This window comes from Chenopodium album, chromosome 16 (genome assembly GCF_948465745.1).
Source record: "Chenopodium album chromosome 16, dcCheAlbu1.1, whole genome shotgun sequence".
Lineage (NCBI taxonomy): Eukaryota > Viridiplantae > Streptophyta > Magnoliopsida > Caryophyllales > Amaranthaceae > Chenopodium > Chenopodium album.
In genome coordinates this window covers 26,614,609-26,634,855 of record NC_137849.1, presented here as the reverse complement: position 1 = coordinate 26,634,855, position 20,247 = coordinate 26,614,609, and the positions used below count along the sequence as shown (strand labels likewise).

The 20,247-nt window shown below is 34.4% G+C and overlaps 1 protein-coding gene across 2 annotated transcripts; it reads right to left on the bottom strand.

The window, feature by feature from the left end:
- Positions 1-1,639: 1,639 nt before the first annotated feature.
- Positions 1,640-11,432, bottom strand: LOC145585051 (putative sugar phosphate/phosphate translocator At3g17430). 2 transcript variants are annotated; one of them, XM_081641803.1, is made up of 10 exons: positions 11,140-11,432; positions 10,810-10,998; positions 8,913-9,020; positions 7,674-7,705; positions 7,508-7,558; positions 4,753-4,814; positions 4,379-4,640; positions 3,124-3,389; positions 2,885-2,982; positions 1,640-2,061 (listed from the first exon to the last, which is right to left on the bottom strand). In XM_081641803.1, exons 2-10 carry the CDS (start codon positions 10,891-10,893, stop codon positions 1,876-1,878), a joined length of 1,149 nt encoding a protein of 382 aa, XP_081497929.1. In that variant the 5' UTR covers positions 10,894-10,998; positions 11,140-11,432; the 3' UTR covers positions 1,640-1,875. The 2 variants fall into 2 exon arrangements, with proteins under 2 accessions (XP_081497929.1, XP_081497930.1); XM_081641804.1 differs by having other exon boundaries at positions 1,640-2,055.
- Positions 11,433-20,247: the final 8,815 nt, after the last annotated feature.

Here is a 20,247-nt window from a genome sequence, read left to right as displayed (position 1 = left end):
AGGCTACCACATAGGAGCTGAAAGAAGAGAGCTCAGTACTTCACAAGCTGCTTCAATGGAGTAGAGAGAGAAAAAAATCAGGGAAAGGAAAATAGACCCTAGGAGAGAGAAATTGGGGTAATTTTTTATATAGAATCTTGCTAACCAACGTCCTCGGGACGTTGGATAAGCATTTAAAATTACCTAAATGGAGGATTCGGAGTAGGCTACCACATAGGAGCTGAGAGAAGAGAGCTCAGTACTTTACAAGCTGCTTCAATGGAGTAGAGAGAAAAAAAAATCAGGGAAAGGAAAATAGACCCTAGGAGAGAGAAATTGGGGTAATTTTTTATATAGAATCTTGCTAACCAACGTCCTCGGGACGTTGGAAAAGCATTTAAAATTACCTAAATGGAGGATTCGGAGTAGGCTACCACATAGGAGCTGAGAGAAGAGAGCTCAGTACTTCACAAGCTGCTTCAATGGAGTAGAGAGAGAAAAAAATCAGGGAAAGGAAAATAGACCCTAGGAGAGAGAAATTGGGGTAATTTTTTATATAGAATCTTGCTAACCAACGTCCTCGGGACGTTGGATAAGCATTTAAAATTACCTAAATGGAGGATTCGGAGTAGGCTACCACATAGGAGCTGAGAGAAGAGAGCTCAGTACTTCACAAGCTGCTTCAATGGAGTAGAGAGAGAAAAAAATCAGGGAAGGAAAATAGACCCTAGGAGAGAGAAATTGGAGTAATTTTTTTATATAGAATCTTGCTAACCAACGTCCTCGGGACGTTGGATAAGCATTTAAAATTACCTAAAGTGGTATTAATTTGGAAAAGCATGACAAAATCACGCGTCGATCGACGTAATTAATGTTAATTTTTAATTTAATTCTTCTACTTTTAGCTAGCTTATCCAACGTCCCCGAGACGTTCGTTAGCTTTTGCCTTTTATAAATAAGTAGTATATTTTTTAACTTCATGTGAGAATTTGAAATAACTTAATTCTTATGAATAGTGCTTGGATAATTACACCCCTTAAAATGCTTAATTACTTAATTACCCCCATTAATATTAATTAGATCTTTTTAAAAACAAAAATTAAGAATAGTGTGTGGACATTTATACCCCTATAAATATTTGTTTACATATAGGGGTATAAATGTCTTAGAAAATGCTACAGTATAGAACAAAATAGCTTTGAAAAGGGTAAAATGTCTTAGAAAATGCTACAGTATAGAACAAAATAGCTTTGGGTTAAAACAAAAGGGATAATCAAGTAATTTTTATATCCATTATGCAACCCGAACCAAATTAAACGAAGATGAACATCATGCTCTATTTTGGAGAGATACATTTTGGTTTCTACAGATACAAATTACCTTCAATTATACACCATCGTCACATTTTGATACAAACTACCATTCATTTTACACCAACGTTGAGCAGGCAAATCAGAATTCAATTTCTAAGCTAGCGTCAGGCATCAGCTAATTAGGCGCATAGAATAGTGTTTTTTTTTTATTAATGTTCAGCAATACTTGTACATGCGTATAACAAATGTTTGCATTCTTAATTCCAATTGGGGTTTTTCTGAGGGAACTGCACGAGAAGAGCAGCAGCCCAAAGAATCAATGCATAGATGTGATATATGAACTCAAGTTACCAACAGAACACAAAGAGAATTAAATGTTCTGATTTCAAATACATGAAAAAACCACAAAGGGTTGTATTTCAAGTCATTACAAATGAATTTTCCTAAATTTTCCATGCCCTAAAAAAATTACAGCAAAAAGATGCATCTTGATGCCTAGAAAATATAATGTATGCCGCTATTTTTCTGCTCCTATTCTTCTCTGCAGAGTGGGGTAATATAAGATCCATGTCTCAGAAACCAATCAAGCAGGATGTGGGTTAACCTGTGTTCGCCCTATATGAGATAGCCTGGAGGATGTAATTAAAGGAGCTTCTTCGTCAACAATCATTTCAGAAGCTGAATTACTCCCTCCACCTCCACCAGTCTTAACATCATCGTTGGGTACATATATATCAGATGACTTCTTTTCAAACTTCCAATCCTGCATCTAGCAAAGTAAAGAAATCTCAACAAAAAATTACATCACTGCCATAATTTGTCCTGTTTTTCAAGTCACGTTAAACAGGCCTACATGTAAATACCCTGAGATTTTTATAAATGATCTTAAAAGTAGTCTCAAAATTGCTGCAAATCATCATTTATAAAAATAGTGTTCTGTGATGGATACATTGTATGGCTAGTGAAAATATATACACCGAATCAGATACTGAAGCAGCACAACTTTAAATTTAAATGTCTAACAGCTATAGCCAAACTCAGAATTTATCAAAAAAGAATTTTTGGACATGATTTTTACAGCTTTAACATTACTAACTAAAAACAATGGTAGTCTTATGAAACACGCAATAATGAAGACCACAACCTTGGTAGTCACTTAAGCCTAATAAAGCATGAAATTTACTTGACTAAAGGAAAAATCTAAATGAAATATATATTTATTAAAGCAATAAAATAAGTCTTTCCATCTCACGTATTAGTTGCTCCATTTTCTTTATGGAATAGTTATCAACTTTACCTATAATTTTCTACCATTATAATACTAGACAGGGGGAAAACATTATGGATCTTTCATCTTTGTAGATTCATCTAAAGTGCATCAAAATATCAACATATTATGATAATCCGTATTTACTAAAACACAAGCTAAAGATCATAATGGTCATTGGTGAATTAAGGCCTTGGGGATGGGAACAGCAACTGGGACGAGTAATTAGAGAGATAAATTTATGCTCACAAACCAGCAGAAAGTCATAAAATCAGTACAAGCTCACTGGATAGAAAAGACGATCATTGAGACTAAAAAAGCAAACCTTTGCAACTCTATCTGTAATTCTTTCAGGTGAAGCTGGTTGAGTTGCACGAACATCCTTCACCTTTAGATAGTTGTACATAACAACACCAACAAGTGCTACACAGTCGAAACAATTGAAAACATAAACATACAAGAAACAGGGGGGAAAAATGAAAAAATAAACAAAAGAAATTAGATAAATTAAAAGTCACTAAAATTAGTTTAATAAGGTCACACAATGTTAAAGAAGGTTAGTACCAATTGCGTAACCAATTATATTGAGCCCTGTAATGGCTGACTCTGGAAAAATCACTGTTGAAAGGGCTATCAGAATCCAGTCTTTGAGAACACCAGCAACACGGATAGTAACAGCCCCAGTTCTACCGATAACCAAGAAAATTGAGAAGTTCAAGGCCAGTGCGCAAAGAGCATTGGAGAAGAAAATCCAGAAATTAAACTGAATACGAGAAATATCCATGTGAGGTTGCTCCAGCATATACCATGGTATAAACAGAAACATAAAACTGCATGGCAAAAAGTACGGATGTATAAGATAATTTTCTCCATAACAAAGTATAGTCTAAGCTGTTCAAAGTGTCAACTGTAACACAGAAAACGACTCCATACATGTTTTTTCTCACACTCAAGCAGTTTAACACCACTAAACACATATGAGAAGAAAATTTTGCAAGACATTACGTTTAACAGAACCTTAATTGGATTTCACTATCCTTTATGAAATTTTTTAAATAAACATCTTTATCTTTCAAGTCATTATCTTTAAGCTAAAACCACACCCTAATTTGACCTCTAAATGATTGTCATATGACTCTAAATTGACCACATATTGTTGTAAAAATCAACATTTCACCCAGGTTGACCAAAAAATTGACCAATTAAAGGTCAAATTTGATAAGGTTTCAGCTTACAAGTTATAATTTATTATTGCCATAAATAGCAATTCAAACAGGCAAACAATTTCAAAAGTATAAATAAAAAGATAACAAATTTTACTTTGATTAAAAATACATAAATAAACAAACTCAAGGGTTATTCAACTACAGATGACATTATTTCATTTCAAAGGAAGGTCACCGGCTACTAGAAGAGCTTTGTGAGCATCATTCTATCTATAACTATAACTATAACTTTAGTATGATATAATATCCTAAAGCCTCTCATGAGCCTTCCACCTACAGCAAGAGTAAAGAAAGATCAGATGCTTGCAGCCTTTACCCCTCGTTAAGATATTTCCCTTCATACAACCTATCAGGAAGACATAGACTAACAAACTTAACAACAGATTCAATAATCGAAAGCTAGAAAACTGACAAATAGCGAGCTTTTTATCTATGAAGATTGTTAAAGCAGACAACTATCTCTCTTATCTCTAGCAAAAACAAAATAAATTAACTAAATTATACGACAATAATATATCATTTATTGATGAGTTTGCTAATGACGGAATTTCCACACATGTACAAAGGACAAACACTAATTGCCCACTTCATACCTGCATGGAGCTATGTAATACAAGCTGGTGATTGGATTGAGAGTCAAGCCCTTCTTTTGTAGGAGGACTTGAGTCAGGACCAGCCTAAGTGCTTCAGCAAATATTCCAGTGACTTGATATAGTGTGCCTATGATGTTAAAATGGATTTCCCCATATGAAGAGACAACGACTCCTACACTGACCAGGAGCATGTTCAAGAACACGTCACACCTTAGCTTGTCAGTGCCACACACAACGGCCATGAGAAAAGTTGCCACAGGCACTGCATTAAGCACGCTTTTATATAAAATAATGATATAATAACAAAAATAACTACGTAGTACTCTGAAGTACATAAAAAATGAAAGACAATTCAAACTATTTATTGCACATACTCAGAGCTTTAAGCATTTGAATGAAGGCCACTGAAATATGCAAATAAGCAGTGTTTCCAAACCTGAAATTACCAGAAAAAACAAACATCATTGACACACCAAAGTTTGGCTCACAGCCTCACAGATTAGAAGTGAAAATTCATAAATTCCTCCGTTTTTTTTTTTTTTTTTTTTTAGTTGCATCACTTTTGTAATCGCAGACTCCTAAGCGTTCTTTGGAGTAGAGGGAGATAGAGAGAAAAAATAAAGAGGACCCATGTGATAGGAGAGAGATAGAGAGAATTTATTCACCAAAAGGGAAAGTGATGCATCTAAATTGAAACTTCCAAGAGATGGGTCCAATAAAAAACCGAGAAAGTACATCAAAACTTTTCATATTTAAAAAAAAAAAAAAAAAAGGATTGTGCAAAAATCAACCAACAGGCCTATTGCACATACTCTTAACAGGTGACTCAATAATTACACTTTAATGCAATTTCAAGCTTACATATGTACAAGCATCTTTTATGCATCCTCCCCAGTTCCCAAACAGCATCATATCTAACTTAGATAGTGAAGTGCCACAAAAAATTTCATGCCATCCATTAATTGATTCTTTTAAAATTACAAATTTGACAGCAACAAAAAATATGACTCTCTTAATCTTGTTATAATAACTAGAGTGTATACTTTTCCATGTTGCCTTTGGAGTTAACACAAGCATTCCCTGTCTCCACACATGATGATTTAGGAAATAGAGAAGCTAAGGAACATGCAAAATGAAGGAATTGTTAAACAAATCTCAGCCCCATCAACCTCTGCCCCACCCCACCAAACAAACAACCACTAAAAACGATAGAATACTAACTATTAATGTTCCATTAATAAAATTAACAGCTCGTCATTTAATTTACTCCAACATGATCATCTCATTCCTAAAGCAGTGAGAATGCATTGTTTTAATAAGCTAGGTCTATCCATTGTTGAAAAGCCAACATGTTACATAGCACAAAAACACTCTAGTAGCCACACCTCAAACAGATATTAACTATTCCATAAGGTGTAAGATGTGCAACCTTATACTTAACTAATCAGGTGTAGACTATACAAAAACATTTCTCCAGTATATATATTTTAAGGAAAAATAAATAAATATAACAATGTTGTTCAAAGTAAAAATTAGGAGTCTAAACTACAATAGCTGTTCATATTCTCTGCTTTTCTAAAAAAAATTAAAATTTACACCTAAGGGGAGAGAGCGTAGTAATTAGCAATTTCTTCTACTTCCAACAAATCATAATGGAATTATCAAGTAACATATTCCACTAATTTAAAACACTAATACACAATCACATATCATTTAGTCTCAAACAACTAGAGTCAGATGTCAAACATGAACCACTAACCAAAAGAACAGAACCTCTTTTTCCACCCATGTTCATCTATAATTATTAAGGAAGGAGCATCCATGAAGCCCATGGACATACTATACTATGAAAATTTATTCCGAGTAATCCGACTTCATTAAAATGGTAGTCTGACATCAAAACACCTAGTTAGATTATTTACATTATTATCCTACCTTGTGATGTTAGGTGAATAAAAATGATTATTATATCTTAGCGATTGCATAATTGCATTTGAAGGTTGTGCATGAAACTATAGAAACAAGGGTGAATGGGTGAAACAGAGTGTGGTTGCTAGATGATTAGTGCATGGGTAAAATCGAGGGAGTGATATCTTCTTCATTACAAATTAATTACTAATTATTAACATCAACAATCAATTAGATTAATTATTTAACTTTTTATTATCAACTTTATTTAAACTTTACACAATCAATCAAAACCTTAATCCCATAAGTGGGGAATTAGGTATAGAATTTATTACATTTTACACAAATTAAACTTATTAATTAGGTATAGAATTTATTAAACACAAAGACTTGATTAACAAATTTCATATATTGAGTACATTAAAATCAACCCACTTAATACTAACTATTAAATACATTTGTTATTACCAAAAACACAAAATCCTAAATGTCGTATCTTGAAAAGTGAAAACTTTCTTAATTAAAGCTTTTGTTGAAGATTATGCATCAATTACCTCTTCAATTTTCCTCTAGTGAAGAGGCATTTTCAAGGCATTCGTCATACACACACACATAAGAGTTGGACCACCTCAAGGTAAACTTGTAAGACTCGGCCTAATGAAATATCAACTGATCAATCAGACCTTAACCAACAAAAGTGGGGACTTGTTACAGCATGCAGATGCATCAAAAGAAGAATCATCACAAATCCCATAAAAGCTACAGAAAACATCAACTTCTCCGTCTATGTTGTTTCTACAGGCAATCATTGCACTGTAAATTCAGAATAAACTGCTAGATGACTAACCTCTGATTGGCTGTACTTGAGTAAGTGCATTGGTTCAGTCTAAGCAGATTATTTCTATTTCTAAGCTAAGCATGCCCTGTGTGAGCTCCTGAAAACCATGACAACTGGTGTACAGAACTTTCCTATGGTAGTCTCCCCTTATGTACTCATGGATACTATTATTATGAATGTTTAAGCTTTGCTCTCCCGTTCAAAAAAAAAAAAAAAAAGGTGCTCACGCTCTTTAAAAATTTTCAGTCTGGTTTACTCCGTAAGCTAATTCAGCTTTCTTTTAATAAAACGATACAGTATTATAAGGTTCCAAGTATTTAGAGTGGCCATGATCATCTTTGATATCAACCTAAACAAAAGTAGCAGCATATGAAAAGGCTCACCATAGACTTGAAGCAAAGAAAGCACTTATGGGGATTACACATGTTGCATAACTGCCAACGAGATAAAGAGTTAGAATAAGAAACAGTCTAAACTGAATAGACAGCCATTATTACCAAAAAATAAATAAATAAATAAATATTATTATAGGAGCATGATGCCACTCACATTTCAAATGTCATTTTGACAGGAGCTACAACCTGCGCAACACACAAAAATATAAAATATAAAAATCAGATTGTCTAGATACCCCAAGAGGAGGAAGAGAGATTTCTCATACAGATACACAGAATGAAATGGAGCACAAAAGATACTTCCATTTGTCAGCATTAGCATGACTAATGATGCATGCAAAAAATAGGAATGTAGGTGAAGGAAAATTTGATAGGAAAAGTGTGTAGATATTTTTATGTCCAAATCAGCCATTAATACATTAAAAATAAATACTAATAAATACATTTATGTCCACAGCAATTCAGTTGGTGTAACCAACTCAGAAGCAAAATTGAGTAGCTTTAAATACAAATTACCAAATTCATAAGCAAACAAAAATAGTACTTCCTCATACTCTATTTGTTCTTCCTGTTTTCCGATTAGAAAGGTTAAAATTATTCGATTTTCCTCCATTTAATTGGTGAACAATGTTTGAAATAGCGCGCCTAAGGCACTGAGGCGCAAGGCGATAAGGGGTAAGTGCTTAATTTGGTCTGGGCGAGGTGTTTTTGGTTAGGCGCACCTGAAGAAACTTAAGCCAAATTTTTTTAATTGTTCATATAGTGCGGCTCACTTCAAAGAGGTGCACTGAGGCATGCCTAGGCACAGCAAAACCCCTCTCGCTTCAGCGCACCTTGAATTTTAATACATTGATGGTGAATGTGGTAAAATTTATTACCTTTTTCTCTTTTCTATACAATCTTTTATACAATTTTTCACTAATTGAATTTCCCATGCATGATCCAATTTTTAATCATCAATCTCTCTTCCCAAACGCGACATTATTTACATTGTTCCTCTTTTTTTTTTCTTTTTTGTTTTGAAAAGTGAGAATCTTTAATGAAAAATTAGAATCACTATCACTTTAATTGTTTCTCTCTCAATAAGTGTCAATTTTCATAAACTCTCCAATTCCAAATGGGAAGAGCTAAAATGATGAGACGGAGTATTAGACAAATGACACAGAATTATAATACCAACAAAAGAAAGCAAAGTAAGGAAAAAAAAAAGTAGATTATTCTTTGTCATAAAAGGGCTTCATATACGAAAATGAAGTATATTTCAGGCACTAATTTTCAGTGGAACACATTTTAATCAATATAGCAGTAGATACATATTACCTAAAGACATAGCAGGATAATAGGAAAGAAAAAAAATGAAAAATGAAACTCTTCCAACGTAACAAAACCATACCTTAAAAACACGAACAAGAAAGAATGCCACCACACCGGAAAACCCCATATGAACCATTGTGAGTGTTATAGGAAATGGAAAATTGAAGTACTTCGGAGATAGAACCCACTGTAAATGAATTCAAACATACATATAGCTCGTTAAAGCAATCTTCACAAAAGACCGGGAAAGAAGATAGTAAATGGAAACAATGAATACTAATATACACCAAAACCTTTTTCATGCAGGTCACAAACAAACACTTTCAATTCAAATACCCATGTCAGCTATTTTATACAATAATTATTTATATGGACAACTATACTTAAACCTAAAGCAAAAGAGTGTAGTTAGGTAATAAATTGGTCATGTCTCAAACTGAAAGCCCCAAAATTATGCAATACTACTCTCTTTGGAAGTTGATAGGCATTTATTTAAAAATGAATAAATTTTGTGAAAAATCATATCCATAACATGTGCTTGGTTCCACGGATAATGAATCAAGGAAACTATGGGGTGGAACAAAATGAAATGTCACCCAACAACAAAAACGATGTTGAAAATGGCAAGACAATGTGTACAAAGACTCAAAATTTTAATCCTCAACACCCTCCCCCACCCCCAAAAAAAAAAAAAAACTTACAAGAATTTACCACCCTAAAAAAGAAGTATAACTAAACAAAAATAATTATTACATAATGATGATCGAGTAGTTTTAAGCTCTATGTGATTTTTTTTCTAAATCACATGAGTACTTTTAAGCTTCCACACATCAACCACACACATCACGTGCATATAGGGCTAGTAATTTGATAAAGCATGTACCCAGGAATATAAAAGGATTGAACGTAAACTCTTGGGAAATATAGGTGAATATAGGTTTTCATGTAAAGCAGTTGTCTATGTCCATTGTCCCATGGATTCACACTAAGGAATGATAGATTACTAATTTACAACAGTTTTTGGGAAATTAATATTGGCTTGAGCGTAGGAAAATATGAGGAAAGTTGTCTGGTTTGTATATGATCACAAGAAATTAATGAAAAGGTTTAACCGTAGTGACTACTAATTCTGGAAACATCTTTTTCTTGATCGAGATTCGAGAGAAATAAAATTCCATGCATACCCACAGGTTTGTTTTACATAAGTGGAACAAAATTTTAAAAGATATAAATCTCAATAGCGTATGAAGGATCACAACATACTGTAAAGAGCATTTTGAAATTTATGGTCAATGAAACCCAAAACTTATGACCAGAATTCCAACTTACATGCATCACAGGACTCCCTTATCTTCTCTTACCCAGTGTTTCCCCACACTAACACAAGGGGGAAAAGACTGTTCACTCTCTCTTGATCCCTTCATGAGTTCATTCCTCTCCCCTAAAAATCTCTCGTCCAAACACGATATAAGAGCTGGCAACATAATGGGAAGGTTCATAAGATTTTCAACAAACACATTACTCCAATGACTCTAAAAATGGCCCCCATTCAAAGCAAGGTAAGTAACTGGGGTTTAGATAAGCATGACCTTGTCTAGTAAATTGATCCCAAATCTAAATAAAGAAAAATACAAATGCTTTTAAAGAGGTAAATTATGCAAATCAAGCATACTACTACTGCATATCTAAATGACATGTATCAAAAGATAGATAAACTTCAAAAGACTATGCACATTTATCAAATGCAGCTTGAGGGCATTATGTTTCTAGATACAAGATCTTCTAACCAATACCGCGGCCAGTGGAAACCGGAGTATTAGAGTTGGGCATGTCTTATAACAAATCAATTAGAATAGTTACTAGTAAAACATTCTTGTAATGCCAAGTACAAGTTAAATATATAAAATTATATAGTGATAATGAAACAAATCAAAGCAATAATAATCATTAATTAGATGAAATAAATTGAAGATTACCTTATTGTACAGTATAACTCCAGAAGAAAGCAAAATGTAAATCAATAAGTACAAATAGGTGAGTGCAAGTGACGTGTTGATCATTTTCGCCAACTTTTTTCTTCAAAATCAACAATATTAAACCAAAGAATCAACTTCCAACTATACGAACACTACAAACTGCAAATTCATCTTCCCGTGAAAATTAACCTACAAATCAAAAAACCAACCATTTCAATAAAAAAATCAAATGCTACAGTAAAACGCGAATACTACAATGGATCCAGCTTCATTGGATCGGATCTTGAAACGCCATTACTAAACCAAAAATGAAGAAATTATAAACAATACCTCGAAAGAATGGCAAGAAAATGAAGGAGGAGAGAGAATGAGAGTGTTGTTCGTCCTCGAATTCGTCGGTGGAGGTGTCTGGCAATGGCGGAAGAATTGCTGAGAAAGAGATTTAGGCATGCGAAAGATCTAGGGTTTGAATTGGGGAAGAATAGAGAAATTTTAGGGTTTAAGATGAAAATTGGGGTTGAATTTGAGAGTGAGATTGAAGAAATTGGGAAGGAAAAAGAGGGAAGAGTGATGAATTGCAGGAGTTTGTGTAGTAGTGAGAGGGGAGCAGTAGTGTGGGACCTTTAATGGGGGAAGTGTAAAAATCCAACTGCCACATATTTATTTATTTAGAGCAAACACAACTAAACATGGGCACCGTGCCCGTGCCGCCGCGGGGCGTGCCTAGCCGTGCCGGGGTGGGGGCCGTGTTGTGCCTGAAATTGGCACACCCCAGCCCACGGCACGGCACGGCCCACGTGCCTAGCGGGCCGTGCCGTGCCGGGCCGCGGGCCAAACCGTGCCTCCTTAATTTTTTTTTTTTTAAAAAAAAAAAATAAATGTTAAAAAAACGAATTAAAAACAAAAATGCATATAATAAAAAAAAAATACTAGTGCGATAATCCGAAAGCACAAAAAATTGAAGAATAACTTATTTTATTATATGACGGTAGCCGGTACGAATGTACGATAATTCAATAATACAAAATTACAAAATAAGTAATGATAATTAAAAATCGTACAATAGTGTATGAATATTGAATAACTTCATTTATTATACGGAATACGAAGTTCGATAATACAAAAAGAATACAATAGTGTATAATGTAAATATGTAATCATGTAATTATTATTGGTCGTCTTCGTCTTCATCTTCGTCTTCGTCTCCTAGAGGTTCAAGTTCATCCGCCAATTGAGTGGATTGAGAAGTATGAGAACTAAAAGAAGTCGACGTTCCTTCATCGTCGTCGTTTTGTGCATAAGTACGATCTTGAGAATGAGTTTCGACATCCAACCAATCCTTGAAGCAAACACACATTTCAAGTGTTTCGGGTTTTAGTCTTGTTCTTCTATCGTCTAGAACTCTTCCCGACGCACTAAAAGCTCTTTCGGAAGCAACGGAGGAGACTTGGATAGCAAAAATATCACGAGCCATTGCCGACAAAATTGGATGTTTCACGGCTTGTGATTTCCACCAATCGAGGATGTCGAGGCCAAACTTCTCTTCATCGTCCATGCCTTTCATAAAGTCGTAACTTAAGTACATTTGCAACTCCGAAACATCGCTTTGTGTTCTCCTAGATGATGATGATTTTGTACCTGAATACTTAGACATCAAGTTAGCAGCTTGTGCAAATAAACCTTTGGCCCGTTTACTTACATTTTTGGATGTTTGAGAAGGGGCAAATCGAGACACGGTTCCATATTTACTTTCATAAACATTATATAAATTAAAAAACTCATCCGTCACCTTATTCTTAAAAGTTTCAACATCATCTTCAAAATTCATGTTACTATAATAAATATCAATTAATAAAAAGGTGCCATCATATTTTTGTCTAGGATCTAAAATAGAAGCAAAAATATAAATCATAGGAATATCGGTGTAATATTTACGCCATTTATCCTCCATGGATGGAAGATATCCACGATAAACATGCTGTGATCGGTGTTCCGCAAAAAGTTGTGCAAGTAAACATGCATTGCTGAGAAAAGAATGAGCACAAGGATTATATACAGAAGAAAAACAATGTGTCATACCATATAGTAATTGTAAAAACTGCATATATTTTTCACAATTAGCCCAATCATCTTCAAGTAAAGCATTTTGTGGAAATTTCATATTATAAAAAAGTGTTAAATGAACCTTGTACTCGATTGCCCGACTCAACATTTCATAGGTGGAGTTCCACCTAGTTGGACAATCCGGTGCTATTTTTATGGTTTTTATCCGTTGTTGCCTGCAACAACCTTTCCATTCTTGATATCTCAAGTTAGAGCTATTAATAGTGCAAATAGCATTCCTTATTTTGTGATAAAATGGACCAATTGCTTGTGTTCCATCCTTCACACACAAGTTAAGAACATGACAAATGCATCTAACATGAAGTGCATCTCCATCTAATATAACATCGTTCAATTGGGATTTGACCAAATTCGCACTATATGTCATAGAAGTTGCATTATCGAAAGTCATAGACATGATTTTATCCCTAAGACTATATGCATCAATAGCTTCCATTAAATGATGTGAAATGTTAAGACCGGTATGAGGGTATTCAAGCATTTTGAAATGAATGATGCGTTTTTGTAACATCCACTCATTATCTAACCAATGACAAGTAACACATAAATAGTGAAGTCCGTACCCACCATCCCATGCATCGGCGGTTAAAGAAACTCTACTAGGAAGATTAGCTAATTCATTTACTAATTTCAATTTGTACTCTAGATAAGTCTTCATGGCAGCAGATCGAACGGTTTTTCGGGAGATTTTTTTGTGTTTTGGTTGTAGTGCTCGGTTAATATAGTTGTTGAAGGCATCATTTTCGGCGAAAAGAAAAGGTTGTTCTGCATGTACAATCATTCTCCCAAGTTCATCCCTATCTCTCTCGTAATTATAAATGAAACCTTGTGGATGGAATTGAGAAATTTTAGGTTGGGTTGGATCACTAGATGGTCCACCACATTTTTTTGTATGTCTAGTAAGGTGTCCCGTCCCTCCCATGGTATCGGCCGAGAAAATTTTACCACAAGTCCGACACTTGCATTTTTTTCCATCTTTACTTAATTGATAATGTGCCCAACATTCACTCTTTCTTTTGGTTTGAACAAAATCCTCTTCGGTACACCACTCTAATATGTTAGGATTTTGGGTGGATGGTTCACTCGACCCGGAGGCTTGTGTTTGGCTACCTTGGGAAGGAGGAGGAGGAGGAGGAAAAGGAAATTCATATTGTTGAAATTGGGTTTGTTGAAATTGGGTTTGTTGAAATTGGGTCCAAGGAGCCATATCATCCATTTGTTCTTGCCCTCCCGTGTTTTGGGGATGAAAGAAAGGGGTGGAAGTGTTTGGAAAGGGCATGTTAGAAGAGGGAAAGGGCATGTTAGGGGGGGGGGCATAGACATCGAAGTGTTTGGGTTTGGTGATTCCCTACGTTTTGACTTGGCTTTTCTAGAGGAGGAGGAAACGTTCTGGTTTGATGCCATGATTAATTAATAATAATAACACAACTAACAATAACAAAGTAACAATTAACAACAATGAGATCAATGAGAATTAATTAGTAAGTAGTTTTTATATAAATTAAATTTTCAAAAATAATTATAATAATAGTAGATTACTTGGATCAATGAGATCCCAGGTAGGAGAGGTTAGGATCGACGTTGTCCAGAGCCCAAATCCCGCCTTAGACAGATTTCAACAATTCAAATAACCCACAATTAAAATAGAAAGTAGTTTTTATATAATTAAGTAGTTCCAAGAATACAATAATAATAATAATAATAATAATAATAAGAATAATAATAATAACAATAATAATAACAATAACAATAACAAATTAAAATAAAGTTGAGTTAGATCTTACAATGACGCTTCAATGCTTTCCCAAATTTATAATTTCTCGAACTTATAATTTCCCGAATTTTTAATTTCCCGAATGTAAATATAACAATTTTTTTTTTTTTTTTTTTTGGTAGTAGACTAATAAAAGTAATAATAGTAAAAATGTAAAATTTATAAGAGAGTAGGAATTTTTTTTTTCTTTTCACAAAAGAGAGGAAGATTGTATGATTTGTAGGAATTTGAGAATTGAGAATTTGGGAGTAAGAAAATTAGAGAATAAGAGAGAAGAGATGAGTTGATGAATTGTGAAAATTTTGGAGGAAAATATGAGGTATTTATAGGGGATTTGGGTGGGAAATTGGGTGGAAAAGTAGCCGTTTATAGCTGTTGGAAAACGGCCATAAACGGCTACTTTCCAACGGCCATATGGCACGTGCCGTGCCGTGCCTGGCTTCGTGCCGGGCCGTGCTTGGCCGTGCCACATGCCGTGCCGGCGGGTCGTGCCACCGTGCCGGCCCTCGTGCCGGCCACCGTGCCGCCTGCCGTGCCACCGTGCCCGTGCCAGCCCCAGTTTTTTTGTTCACGGCACGGCCCACGGCCCACAGGTGGGCCGCCGTGCCGTGCCGTGCCGGTGACCGTGCCCGTGCCGGGTCGTGCCGGAGTCGTGCCGGGCCCGTGCCGGCACGGCCCGTGCCCACCTTTAAACACAATGGTTGTGATTATTGCTTATTTTATTAATTTCTACGTTTTCCACCTCATTTATAACCAATCTTATACTCATTTAATAAACAATGTCTCCCAATAGTTAACCATAACTTTTTGGTTATAAATTTTCTCTCTCCTACTTTTACCCAACCCCACTACACAATATCTCTCTTAAATCCTATAATATATAACTAATGCACTTGGTAATAATCAATTAAAACTAATAATTATTATTAGCATACATTAATTAAATAAAATGACTTATGTTTAAAATTAATGCATTATAGTATTTAATTAGTAAGTAATTAGTCGTTAATTAAGAAATACACAATAATTAAGAAATACACAATAATTGCAACTTTACTAAATTCGATAATAATAAAAATAATACATATTCTATCAAATGACAACAATCTTTAAAAGATAAAAACGAACCGTGCTTGAGTACAAATACAATAATTTAATGTTACGATTATACAACTATTAACGCAAATTATTTTGTCTACTGTTAACACCGAATTTGAGCCACATATGTTCAACTAAGTCTTTTTTCAAGGCTTTATGCATAGCTTCATCACGAACACGAGCTCTATTAGACATATAAATTTCCAAACTTGCAATTCGGTTGTTGCTATTTTCGAACTGAAAAGGCTCTTCAGTGTTTCTATTACTTGAAGACGCATTTGTAGCTTGATCATATTCATATGGATCGTAATACGTTTTATACGTATCTCTTTCGTCCTCAACGATCATATTGTGCATAATGATACATGCTATCATTATTTTTCCTAACATTGATGCGTCACGAGCTAGCGCAGGATTCCGTATTATTGCAAAACGAGCTTGTAATTTGGCACGCTCAACATCCTTTCGTCTAGCTTCTTGTAATTTGGCAAAAAGACCTTCTTTTTCATTTTGTGGTAGTGATATTGTAGGAATGAATGCTGCCCATTTAGGATATATACCATCAGTGAGATAATACCCCATATTGTATTGATGGTCATTCACAACATAGTTAATAGAAGGTGCACGATTAACCCCAAAAATTTGGGACCAAAAGCGGTTAGCCGTGACCATTGAATAAGTTTCTTCGGCTTGGGTGATTTTTGTGGCCCAAGCACTTATTTGTTCCGGAGAAACTGACCTTCAAAAACATCGTTAAACAAAGGGGATCTATCAAGAACATTAATATCATTACGACTACCTGGTGTCCCAAAAAAAGCATGCCAGATCCAAAGATCATATGATGCCACGGCTTCCAATATTAATGTGGGCTTACCTGGTCTTCCAGAAAACATACCTTTTAATCGAAGTGGACAATTTTTCCACCGCCAATGCATGCAATCAATAGAACCTAGCATGCCTGGAAATCCTCGACGTTCACCAACTCTTAGTAGTCTTACCAGATCTTCTTCATTGGGCTTTCTAAGGTATTCATCACTAAAGTAAGAGACAATTCCTTCCACAAAATGTTGTAGTGAATCTCTTGCAAGAGATGCACTAATTCGAATGTAATCATCTACAGAATCAGCAGAGGTGCCATAAGCTATTAGCCTCATAGCAGCTGTGCATTTTTGCAATCTAGAGGCACCAAATCGTCCTGTAGCATCTTGTCTTTGTTGAAAGAAGGGATGACGTTCTTCTAAAGTTTGCTTTATTCGGAGAAATATATGTTTGTTCATGCGAAATCTCCGACGAAATAATTGTGGGGGAAACACAGGATGGTCAGCAAAGTAGTCATTCCATAAACGATTGTGTCCATCCTCACGGTCCCTTGGAACAGGGATCCTTGGTGCCCTTGGAACTTGATTTAACATTTGATATACTTCAATTGGATTGGACATAAAAACTTCATCCATCATTCGGTTAACAAGACGATTTGCTTGCCTTCGTCTTTCATATCGTTGTGTTTGGCTATTTTCTGAATTGGATGAAGAATTAGAAGAGTTGGAGCTTTCGTCGGATGACATGTTATTAAAACCAAGTTGATATGAGAATGGAAGGTAGAAGGTTTTTTTTTTTAGGGGAAAAGATGGATGGTTAATCAAGTGAAATGTATCTCATCCATTTTATAGAACAAATGTGTTGGATATGTAGTCATCTTTATTGTCTTATATGATGAATTTGAAGTCTTGAATGCATGCATTGATTTAGAAAAAAATTAATAATTTTTCAGTAATGTAGATGCATGCATTTGTATTGTCAATATCACCTTAGCATTGTTATGTACGTAAAAGCAATGTAATGTTACTATTACCTTTTCAGTGTTAAGTACATCAGTGTACAATATTTATCACTATTACCTTTTCAGTGTTAAGTACATCAGTGTCTAGTATCTAATATTTGCTTTTCAGTGTTGGGTACATCAATTCTTTTTCAGTGTAATGTAAATCAATGTACATCTTTTGCTGTGAAATATCAAAGTGAATTGATGGGTTTAGTCAGATCAATGATAATTATATGTACATATAAAGCGTATAATACGATTTTAATATTAGATATGTAATAAACTTTTTTTTTATTTTATTAATAATAACATTACAATATAACATTCATTCATATCCTAAATCAACAACACATTAAAAATTGCCAAAATAAAAATCGAACCTTAGTAGGTAAACAGAAAACTAAAAAACAAATTATTTGAAATCAAGCAACATTTAAACTATGATTAACCATACACCTAGTACATCAGTCTGAGGGGAACAACTTCTTCAATAAATTGTTCCTTAGTTCTTGATCTTCCGAAGATAGGTTTGGCTTTGAATCAATGTGTTTAAATAACTCCATATTAATCTTTCTTTGCTTCCTTTGCTTCTTTCTCCCTTTTTAGTTGCAACCTTGTAAGTTCAACTTGATTTTCTAATTGCCTTATAAGGTTCATGTTCTGGGCCGTGTCCAACCATTGTTGCCATGCTCCAAGTGGTATATTTGCCATTTTTCTCTTTCCTTTATTTTTGCTAGATTCGTTGCTGGAAGGCAAGCCTGAATACCCAATATCACCACTGGTTGGTGTTTCTGGGTTTGATGAAGAGGAGTAGTTGCCAGCTTCATTAATACGTGATCTCTTTGAGTCACTTCCTTGAGTAGATGTTTTTTGCTTGCATTTTTTAACAATATCTTCACTTGGTTTCCACGCATCATGTTGTATCAAAATGTCCCAAATATGCTTGTCTTGAAAGGTTTTAGACATCAATGATGTCTTTGTTTTGTCAGCAGCATATATACTATATGTTGCCTTCATAACATCTTCATCATTGTGACCACTTCCCCTTCTTGATTCAGCATGAGCATGTGAACCACAAAATTTAGAACATGAAGCATTGATCCTTCTCCAACGGTTTCTAAGTTGCTCCGAACTCCTCATTTTCAACAAATCTTCTCGTGTTACCCCGTCAGTACTTCTTCGAAACACCTTTGTTTGTATAATCTAACATTATTATACATTTCCTCAATTTTCCTCCAAAAAACATCCCCCTTTTGGTTAGTGTTAGTTTTTTTATTTTGACTAACCTTAAGCCAAGCCTTCACAAGAACCACTTCTTCAGCTTTTGACCAAAACTTTGTTTTTCCATCTTGATTGCCTTCTTCAAGACCTCTTTCATTGACTTCAACTTATGGTTCATTGTCGTCATCTGATGCATTCGATGTGTATGAGCAATTCAAACTCGGAAATACACTATCATCACCTTGTGACATAGGAAATGTTGGATCACCTTACGAGATTTGAATATTCTCAAAAGATGGGATAACATTTTGAGAATATGAATAATTAGGATTTTGTGGTGGTTGAAAAGGAAAAGAAGTGAAAGTACTTGGATTTGAGAAATTGAGATTTTGTGAACCATAATTCGAAAATTGTTGAAAATTTGTATCTAAATCTGAGTTGAGATCAATTGGAATGTTAGAATAGTAAGGTTGAAAATTTGGATTATTTTGGGTTTGTGATGAGTTTTGAGATTTTGTGGGTTTTTTTTTTCTATTAGATTTTGGAATATTCATCTCTTACACAATTTGATAATAAAGAGAGTAATATTCACTAAAAAAAATTGTTTCAAAATACCTCAATATTGGGCTCATTTTATAGAGTAAAATAAAATAGAGTCGTTGGTGTTTTTTTTTTTTTTTAGAATTGCATTTTAAAAATTATGGCCGTTACAAAATTACAACGGTAATAAAAATCAGAGCAAATCTCAACCATTGATTAAAGAAATAGGTGCCACAATCCTTTTGTGCCACGTCATCAAGGGTTGTCATAAAAACCCACCCACTTGCAATATTTAATTGCATAAGCAACCCCAAATAACCGGTTATTTCAATAACCAGGTTATTGAAATATCCCCCAACTTTTTCTCTCTCTTCAATTTTTTACTATTTTTTCACTTTCTCTCTCCTAATAACCAACCCAATTAGTTAACCATTGGGCATGCTCTTAGTGAAACCAATGACGAAGTTTCCTTTTAGTTTTTGTAACTAATACTTCCTTCCTTCTTTAATATTTGCTCCATTTTTTTACGTGCGGAATTTTAGGAGAAATTAGAAAAAGTAATAAAATATGAAAGTGGTGAGGTAAGAAAAGAATAAAATATTATAAAAAAATAAAAGTAATTGAAAGAATTAGATGATAGATAATATAAAATTAATAAAATATGATTTATATTGGGTCCACTAGGTGAGAGATTTAAATTAAATATTATAAAAAATTCCAAATAAGAAAATAGAACAAGTATTTAAAAAAGGTTGAAAAAGAAAAGTGGAGCAAGTAATTAAAAATGGAGGGAGTAGTTTGTTTATTCGTGCGTCATAGGTAGCAATGTGTGTGAGCTTTTTCAGCAATATCAATAAGT